Source organism: Carcharodon carcharias, chromosome 27, assembly GCF_017639515.1.
Source record: "Carcharodon carcharias isolate sCarCar2 chromosome 27, sCarCar2.pri, whole genome shotgun sequence".
NCBI lineage: Eukaryota > Metazoa > Chordata > Chondrichthyes > Lamniformes > Lamnidae > Carcharodon > Carcharodon carcharias.
Genome location: NC_054493.1, coordinates 19,619,887 through 19,630,166, shown reverse-complemented (window position 1 = coordinate 19,630,166; position 10,280 = coordinate 19,619,887). Strand labels below are relative to the sequence as shown.

Genomic DNA, 10,280 nt, shown 5'->3' with positions numbered 1-10,280 from the left:
TCCAGTACAGCTGCAATACTGGCATCTACCCGCCAATGTGGAAAATTGCCCAGGTATGTCTTACACACTGAAGCAGAATAAATCCAACCCAGCCAATTACCGCCCCACTGGTCTACTCTCCATCATCAGTGTCGTGATGGAAGACAACATCAATAATTGCTATCAAACTTGCTCAGCAATAACCTGCTCATCGACACTCAGTTTGGGTTCCGCCAAGGTTACTCAGCTGCTGACCTCATTACAGCCTTGGTTCAAACATGGACAAAAGAGCTGAATTCCAGAGGTGAGGTGAGAGTGACTGGCCTTGGCATCAATGCAAGCATTTGACCTAGTGTGGCATCAAGGAGACCTAGCAAAACTGGAGTCAATGGAATCATAGGGAAAACACCACACTGGTTGGAGTCATACCTAGCACAAAGGGAGATGATTGAGATTGTTGGAGGTCAATCATCTCAGTTCCAGGGCATCACTGTAGGAGTTCCTCAGGGTAGTGTCCTCGGCCTTGCCCAGCTGCTTCATCAATGACTTTCCTTCCATCGTAAGGTCAGAAGTGGGGATGTTCATTGATGATTGCACAATGTTCAGCACCATTCACTACTCCTCTGATACTGAAGAAGTCCATGTCCACATGCAGCAAGACCTGGACAATATCCAGGCTTGGGCTGACAAGTGGCAAGTGCCAGGCAATGACCATCTTCCACAAGAGAGAGTCTAACCTTCGCCCCTTGCCATTCATTGACATTAGCATCACTGAATCTCTCACTATCAACATCCTGGGGGGGTTACCATTGACCAGAAACTGAACTGGACGAGCCAGATAAATACTGTGTCTACAAGACCAGGTCAGAGGCTAGGAATCCTGCGATGAGTAACTCACCTCCTGACTCTCCAAAGCCTTTCCACCATCTACAAGGCACAAGTCAGGTGTGTGATGGGATGCACCCCACTTGTGCAGCTCCCACAACACTCAAGAAGTTTGACACCAATGCAGTCTGCTTGATTGGCACCCTATCCACAACATTGACTCCCTGCGCCACCGACACACAGTTGCAGCCAGTGTGTTCCATCTTCAAGCTGCACTGCAGGAACTTATCAAGGCTTCTTATACTGTGCCTCCCAAACAAAGAAGAGAACAAAGAAAAGTACAGCACAGGAACAGGCCCTCCAAGCCTGCGCCGATCATACTGCCTGTGAAACTAAAACATTTTGCACTTCCGGGGTCCATATCCCTCTGTTCCCATCCTATTCATGTATTTATCGAGCTGCCTCTTAAACACCACCATCGTACCTGCTTCCACCACCTCTTCTGGCAGCAAATTCCAGACACTCACAATCTATGTCCACTACCATCTAGAAGGACAAAGGCAGCAGATAGATGGTGGAAACACCACCACCTGGAAGTTCACCTCCAAGCCACACATCATCCTGACTTGGAAATATATCAGCCATTCCTTCACCGTCACTGGGTCAAAATCCTGGGACTCCCTCCCTAACAGCGCCTTAGGTGTAACTACACCACGTGGACTGCAGCGGTTCAAGAAAGCAGCTCACCTAGCCAGCGACTCTGACATCCCATGAACAGACAAAAAAAAAATCTCCTTCTCAGACATTTCCAGTTCTAAAAATACCATTCACATGACAGTTTGACTCTGTCCTCATTCCACTGATTATGGCCGACCATTTAGTTTATGTTATGATTAGGCCGGTAATTATCATGAAAACAGAAAGTGCTGGAAGCTCTCAGCAGGTTTGGCAGCATCTGTGGAGGGAACTACAGAGCTAACGTTTTGAATCTTTGTTGAATTGGTCATTGGCTGCTCGTTACAACATTTACATGTCATCGACACTGGGAGCGGAAAGAAGAAAGTGAAAGCACCGAAATCTTAACCAGTGACCCACCAAGCTGCTTTTCGGGCAGACTCAGCTGAAAGGTTGGTGGTTTAAGTCCACCTAGGGTCAAGTAGAGTCCTTCTCTTCCTGCTTCTACTTGTATTACCGACATAGATTCAGAGTTATACAGCACAGTAACAGGCCCTTCGGCCCCTTGTGCCCATGTCAGTCATCAAGCACCAATCTACTCTAATCCCATTTTCCAGCACTTGGCCCGTAGCCCTGTATACTGTGGCATTTCAAGTGCCCATCTAAATACTTCTTAAATGTTGTGAGGGTTACTGCCTCTACCACTCCCTCAGGCAGTTTGTTCCAGATTCCATCCACCCTCTGGGTGAAAAAAATTTCCTCAAATCCCCTCTAAACCTCCTGCCCCTTACCTTAAATTGATGCCCCCTGGTTATTGACACCTCCACTAAGGGGAAAAGTTCCTTCCCATCTATGCCCCTCATAATTTTGTATATCTCTATCAGGTCCTCCCTCAGCCTTCTCTGCTCTAAGGAAAACCTATCCAGTCTCTCTTCATAGCTGAAACGCTCCAGCCCAGGCAACACCCTGGTGAATCTCCGCTGCACTCTCTCCAGTGCAATCCAGACATTGTTCTGCTTTATGTCCTTTGGCTACAAGGAAATATTTTCTAAACTTTGCCGACCCAGCTGTTATTCAGCAAGTCCCCACACAAATAGATTTATGAATATTCATTTCAGATAATCCCAAAAAAAAAAATCTAACATGCACAACATGTTAGAAATATATGGGTTCAAAGCAACTAATAGAAATTGATTCTCTCATTGCACATACAGAACTGGAAGACACCATCACACCGAGTCTGATTAAATGTTGTTCAGTGGAAATTTCAATCTTCCTCTGCTGTGTCGCATATGGACACACACAGAAAGGGTCAATCTTCTCCTGCAACTTTTCAACCTGTTGTTATTCTCTGTACCATTCACCGTGAGGATATATAAAGTAAGTGGAAAAAACTGAAACCATTGTCTTGAGTGGGATCAGCTCTGAATTAGAACATAACAAATAGGAGTAGGAATGGAAACATTTTTCCCCTCGAACCTTTCATAGTATTAGGGAATCAGCGCCAAGGTTACACCACAGATAGAGGCCATTTGGCCCATGCCATAGGAACAGGAGGAAGCCATTCAGCCCTTTGACCCTGTTCTGCCACTCAATAAGATCATGGCTGATCTGGTTGTGGTGTCAACTCCATTTTCCTGTCTCCCCCCGTGCCCCCACCCCTTGACTCCCTTGCCTCTCAAAAATCTGTCTAATTCTGCCTTGAATAAATTCAATGACCCAGCCTCCAATGCTTTTTGGGGAAAATAATTCCACAGACTAATGACCCTCAGAGAGAAAAGGAATCTCCTCATCTCAGTCTGAAAAGGGAGACCCTCTTACTTTTCTGGAAACTAGTTCACCTGGTCCCACTCCCCCGCCTTTTCCCCGATGACCTGCATTTTCTGTCCAATTCTCTTTTGAAATCCGCGATTGAATCTGCCTCCCCCACACTCTCAGGTAGTGCATTCCAAATCCTAACCATTCCCTGTGTAACAGAGAAACCCCTTTTGGAATTGTACACTTTTTGTGATGTTGTATCTCCTCATTCTTCCAGGCAAAATGAATCACTTCACATTTCCCAATATTAAATTTCAGCTGCCACTTGTCCGCCCAAATGGATTTGCTGAAGAGCCCGAAAGGAGAACCGACTCAAACTGGGAATGAAAGAGTGAGAGTGAAAGAGGAAGAGAAGTGACGGGTTTTGTAGATCCCAGGGGAAAGAGACTCCAGGATCAGTTCATTGTGACAGTTCACACAGCAACAAAAAACACATTCCCTGATGAGGGCCAAACACGGGCGGCAGGAATGGGAGCGCCGAATAATTGCATGTTTAGTTCAAACACAGAAGACTTGTTCAGCCAATAACAGCATCGAGTGTGTTAGACATGAACATGAAGTGAACAGTGAGGTGAAATAGTGCCACAAGCTGCTGATGTACAACTTCCAATTTCCAAAACCCACCAAACTAATCAATGCGGCTCCTCTGAAACTTTCAAGGCAAATATTGATCCTTTATAAGGTGCCGTTCCCAGAATTATACACAGTCCTCCAGGTGTGATATAACCAGGGCTTTGTATAGCTTTTGCAAGCCTTTCCCCCTTTTCTAAAGCAGCCTCTGTAACAAGGGGGATTAGATTGGATATATCAACTGAGAAAAATGAAGAGATGCTTGATCAGAATTAACTTTAAGATTTTAAATTGAAATCACCAGTATTTTTTTAAAATTCAAAAATGGAAAAGAATCCCCAATCCAACTATTCGTGTCATTTGGTCAAGGAAACTTTGTTAACACTGAAGAAATTAGCAGGTTGGACACTGCAGAAGCTCCTGCTCATCTTTCAATATTGTTTATTCTGAACTCAAGAGTTTTTACAAAGGAATTGGACAATAACTTGAGAGGAAGAGAATCAGGGTTCTGGAGAGAGAGAAGGCAAATTAAGAAGCTCTTTGGAAAAAACCTTAGACACAGAACGATGGGTGGAAGGGCCTCTAATGCTGCTATGTATTTGCTGATGACATTGTTGATCAGTCTGTCTCCAGCATTCCTAATGAGGACAGCTGAATTCCATTTCTTCAAAACAAAGACCCAAAGTGTTGCTGCAGGACGTCACCGTTTAACATTATCTGGACAGGTGCCTTCGCAGTTGAGGATACAAGTAATGTCCAAGAAATAACTAATTCAGCAAATGGAAAGGAGGGGAGGTAATCAAGAAAATTACAATCACAGGGAAGTGGTACTGAGAAAACTGCTGGAGCTGCGGTCTGCCAAGAACCGGGTCCTGGTGGACTTCATCCTAGGGACTAAAAGGAAGTGGCTGGTGAGACATATGATGCCTTGGTTTTAATTTTCCAAAATTCTCCAAGATTCCGGGAATGTTCCAAGAGATTAAAGATAACAAATGTAATTCTGTTCAAAAAGGGAGGCAGACAGGAAGCAGGAGACTACAGGGCAGTTAGCTTAACATTTGTCATAGGGAAAATGTTAAACACTACTATTAATGACGTTCTAGCAGGACCCTTAGAAAAATACAAGGTAACCAGGCAGACTGAACATGGTTTTGTGAAACGGAAATCATGCTTAACCATTTATTGGAGTTCTTTGAATAACATGTGCTGTGGATAACGGGGAACCAGCGGACATACTCAGATTTCCAAGAGGCATTTGATAATGTGCCAAATCAAAGATTATAGCAGAAAATAAAAGTTTATGGTGTAGGGGGTAGCATATTGGCATGGGTAGAAGATTGGAAACAGAGAATAGGCACAAATGGGTCACTTTCTGGTTGGCAGGATGTGACGAGTGGTGTGCCACAGGGGTCAGTGCTGGGGCCTCAACTGTTTGCAATTTATATAAATGACTTGGATTAAGGGTCTGAAAGAATGGTTGCTAAATTTGATGACAGCACAAAGATACATAGGAAAGTAAGTTTGGAGAGGACATAAGGAGGCTACAAAGGGACATAGGTTCATTGAATGGGCAAAGATCTGGAAAATGAAGTAAAATGTGGGAAATTGTGTATTTTGGCGGGAAGGATAAAAATAAAGCAAATTAGCTAAATTGAGATTGCAGAGCTCTGAGATGCGGAGGATCTGGTGCCCCAGTGCATTAGTCGCAAAAGGTTAGGGTGCAGATACTGCAAATCATCACAAAAGCTAAAAAAAATGTTTTGTGAGGAGAATTGAATGCAAAAATAGAGAGGTTATGCTCCAGTTATTAATGGCATTGGTGTACTGTGCACAGGAGTACTGTGCACAGTATTGGTCTCCTAATTTAAGGAAGGATGTAAATGTATTGGAAGCAGTTCACAGAAGTTTACTCAACTAATATCTGGAATGCGGATATTGTCTTATGAAGAAAGGTTGGACAGGTTAGGCTTGTATCCACTGGAGTTTAGAAGAGTAAGAGGCGACTTGATTAAAACATATAAGATCCTGAGGGGTCTATGAGGGTGGATGTGGAAAGGATGTTTCCTCTTGGTGGGAGAATCTAGAACTAAGGGTCACTGTTTAAAAATAAGGGATCGCCCAGAGATCCGGAGAATTTTTTTCTCTCAAAGGGTCATGAGTCTGTGGAACTCTCTCACAAGGCAGTGGAGGCAGAGTCTTTGAATATTTTGAAGGCAGATTTTTGATAAGCAGAGAGGTTATCTGGGCATAGATGGGAATGTGGAGTTGAGGTTACAGTCAGATCAGCCATGATCTTATTGAATGGTGAAGCAGGCTTTATGGACCGAGTGGCCAACTCCTGCTCCTAATTCATATGTAACCTGTTAGAGATATTAAAAAGACTTGGCACACCATGTGTTTAACATGATTTATTTCGCTTTCATCCACAATATCAGACCCTATAACTGGGCAGGAGTTTATTAACATCAGAAACAGACTCCAATGAAAACAGTTCAGTCCTGGATGTGTTTAACTCAATCAATGTGGTTCCTTGTGAACTCACTGCTGTGTGAGCAGGTGGGACGAATGAGTGAATTCCTTCCCACACTTGGATCAGGTGAATGGCCTCTCCCCAGTGTGGACTCATGTGTATAGTGAGGTCAGATGTTTGCATGAAACCAATCCCAAGTGAGAGCACCTGAACAGTCTCTTGTCAGTGTGAATGTGTTGATGGAACATCAGTTCCTGGGAACATTTATAGAATTTCCCGCACTCTGGGCATTTAAAAGATCTCCCGCAGTGTGAGCTCTTTGGTGCGTCTTCAAGCTGGATGATTGAGTGAATCCCTTCCCACACTCGGAGCAGGTGAACGGTCTCTCCTCAGTGTGAACTTGTAGGTGCCTCAGCAGGTGGGATGAGTGAGTGAATCCCTTCCCACACTCAGAGCAGGTGAACGGCCTCTCCCCAGTGTGAATTCGCTGGTGTACAGTGAGATGAGATGATCGCCTGAACCCAGTCCCACAGTGAAAGCACCTGAACGGTCTCTCGTCAGTGTGAACACGTTGATGGGACAGCAGGTCATTGGAACTTTTAAAGAACTTCCCACAGTCTGGGCATTTAAAAAGTCTCTCCCCACTGTGAATTCGTTGATGGGACGTCACTTCCCCAGAACTTTTAAAGCACTTCCCGCAGTCACGGCATTTAAAAGGTCTCTCTTCAGTGTGACCACGTTGATGGGACATCAGATTTCCAGAACTTTTGAAGCACTTCCCACATTCTGGGCATTCGAAAGGTCTCTCGTCAGTGTGAACTCGCTGGTGTTTCAGCAGATTGGATGAGCTGGGGAACCCCTTCCCACACTGGGAGCAGGTAAACGGTCTCTCTCCAGTGTGAACTCGCTGGTGCACAGTGAGGTCAGATGAATGCTTGAAACCAGTGCCACACTGAGAGCACTTGAATGTTCTCTCGCCAGTGTGAACTCTTTGGTGTCTCAACAGGTCGGATGAATTAACAAATCCCTTCCCACAGTCGGAGCAGGTGAATGGTCTCTTCCCAGTGTGAACTCGCTGGTGTTTCAGCAGGTGGGATGATTGAGTGAAACCCTTCCCACACATGCAGCAGGCGAACGGCCTCTCTCCAGTGTGACTGCGTCGATGAATTTCCAGCTGACACGGATAATTGAATCCCTTCCCACATTCCTCACATTTCCAAGGTTTCTCCCCATCGTGACTGAGTTTGTGTTCTGACAGGCCGGATGATCGGCTGAAGCCTCGTCCACACACAGAACACGTGCACAGTTTCGCCCCAGTGTGAACGGTGCTTTTTCCTTCCATGTTCAAAATCAGGTTACGACAAATTCCATAGGATCCTGATGTGACGTTTGGTTTCAGTTTCCCAACTGCAAATTCTCCCCTTGCAATACATTATGAAATCGATTTAAGATAGAAACAAAGAGCATGTGAGAGGGAGAGCCCACAAAAACACAAAGACAGGTTGTGAAATTGAGCTGAATGAATCTGGTAATTTGTTGGGCCAGCACTAGGAAAAAGTGACCATGTAAACTGCTGCATTGTTGTAAAAACCCAACTAGTTCACTGATGTCCTTCAGGGAAGGGAACCTGCTGCCTGCTCTGGGCCTACACAAGACTCTGGCCTCGATGGCAGGAGAGAAGGAGGGGGAGGGGTAAGGGGGAGAGAGAGATAGGCAGAGAAGAGCAGGAGGAGAAGGAGGTCAGCCAGTGTCTGTTGAGAGAGAAACAGAGTTAATGTTTCAGGGTTCGCAGAATGAATTGTAGGGAATAAAAATGCTGCAAGACTTAATATAAGCTCAGAAGTGGAAGAGAAATGGACTATAGCACAGGGAAAAACAATCCCTGACTCTGAAAGGTACTGTGGGAAGATAAAGCTGGTAAGCCAGCAGCACATGGTCGGGGGATGGACATGGATTCAGATCCACAGTTAAAGAGCTACGCCAGCCCCAGATCCCTGGAACCTCTCTCAGATAACAGAGAATAGCACTAAAAGGTCTAAGTTGTGGGTGAATGGTCAAAAATACTCAACTGTGAAACAATTTCTGTTTTCAATTTTCAAGCTCACCTGCTGCAGCCTGCAGCTGGAAAGATATCAGAAGCACTGGAGCCAGAGAAAAATCTCCCAGTTGAGGAAATACCCAGGAAGCGGGGTGATGTCACCGTGTAATTGTTGATGTGTGATGATGTCACAGTGTAATTGTCGATGTGTGATGATGTCACAGACATGGAACACAGAACATCTGGGTCTATGCAAACTAGGGATCACCACACAATATGAAGAATGTGAGGGTCCTTGAGAAGGTGCAGAGGAGATTTGCCAGAATGGTTCGAGGGATTTTAATTACAAGGTTTGGTTGCAGAAACTGGGATAGAAACAGAAAACACTGGAAAAAACTCAGCAGGTTGGACAGCACCTGTGGGGAGAGAAACAGAGTTAACATTTCGAGTCTGTATGACCCTTCTTCAGAGCTAAAGAGAAGTAGAAATGCAATGAAATCTACACTGTTTAAGAGGGGGTGGGGCAGGTGAAACTGAATAGGTAGGTGGGGGCTAAGGAGAGATTGACAAATATGTCATGGACAAAAAGACAAAGTGAGTGTTAATGGTAGTGGAAAGGACTAAAGATGGTGCTGATAGTGGCATAAAGGTAAGAAATCAGAATGTGTTAATAGCAGAATAAGGGTCAGCATTCTGTGAAAGAACAACATGGAACAAGTAACCCTTTTAGCGGTGGGATGGGGTGACTGGGGAAAAGGGGATAAAACAATGAATAAAGAAAATAAAAATAAGTAGATAAAATAACATTTTTTTAAAAATAAGTTAAAAAGATAGAGAGAGTTCATTGTCTGAAGTTGTTGAACTCAATGTCAAGCCAGAAGGCTTGAATAGGAAAATGAGGTGCTGTTCCTCCAGTTCCCCACCCCCTTAAACAGAATAAATTTCGTCCTATTTCTACTTCTCTTTAGCTTTGAAGAAGTCATACTGACTCAAAACTTTAACTCTGTTTCTGTCTCCACAGATGCTGTCAGACCTGCTGAAGTTTTCCAGCATTTTCTGTTTTAATTTCAGATTTCCAGCATGTGCAGTATTTTATTTTTATCTTGGAGAAACTGGGGTTGTTCTCCTTGGAGCAAAGGAGATTGAGGGGAGATTTTATGGAGGTGTACACATTTATAATCGGTTTAGATAAGGTAGATAAAGAAAAGTTGTACCCATTAACTGATCGTAAAAGGTTTACAGACACATTTAAAATTTTGGGCAAAATCTACAGGGCAGACACGAGGAAGAAAATTTGCACTCAATGCTTACATTCAGAGGTCCATAATATCCAGGTCCTGTTGAATCGAGTGACTCTGTCAGATCTTGATGCGATGTTTGGTTTGAGTCTCCCTTCTGCAAAACCTTCCCATTTAATATCCTGTAAAAAGGAGTTTACAAAACAATCCATCACTGTCAGTCCAGAAATAGAAATTGAGAAGAGGCAAACATTTCTCTTGGGCTGAGTTTGCTGTGTGTAAATCCTCCCCTTCTAACCCCCCTGTAAAAGGAGTTTCCAAAATCCATCTCTGTCAGTCCAGGGTAGAAATTCACAACATTTTTTTCCTCCTGCAACCTGGAGCAGAATGACTGCGCATGCGCCCTGCGCGTCCCACCATCCCCGGGGCCGAGCAGAGGGAGAGATTCAGCCATTGGCGGCCTCGTCGCTGCAAACGCGCAGCCGCTGCTTATTAACGGTCTGTGGACTGCAGCAAGTGTTTATAAAGCTTCCCTGCCCACTGCGCTGGCTCCATTCCTCCCGCCCACCCGCCAACTCTGTCGCTGTAATGCAGTCACCATTTTCTCTGCAGTTCCACTCAGAACAGCGCTGCGCATGCTCAGGCAGAAGACCGCAATGCGCAGGCG

At 44.7% G+C, this 10,280-nt stretch overlaps 1 protein-coding gene and 1 long non-coding RNA gene across 2 annotated transcripts in view; both read right to left on the bottom strand.

The window, feature by feature from the left end:
• Window positions 1-5,963: 5,963 nt before the first annotated feature.
• LOC121270351 (zinc finger protein 850-like) overlaps window positions 5,964-10,280 on the bottom strand; it is a 36,646-nt gene continuing 32,329 nt past the window's right edge. Inside the window, exon 5 of the mRNA XM_041175642.1 lies at window positions 5,964-7,758. Within this exon, the coding sequence (XP_041031576.1) occupies window positions 6,585-7,758 (1,174 nt within the window). The 3' untranslated portion in view covers window positions 5,964-6,584. The remainder of the gene's footprint in view (window positions 7,759-10,280) is intronic.
• LOC121270543 lies at window positions 8,370-10,250 on the bottom strand. The gene is made up of 3 exons (XR_005941565.1): window positions 10,212-10,250; window positions 9,687-9,795; window positions 8,370-8,791 (listed from the first exon to the last, which is right to left on the bottom strand). It is a non-coding gene; the product is annotated as an uncharacterized LOC121270543 (long non-coding RNA).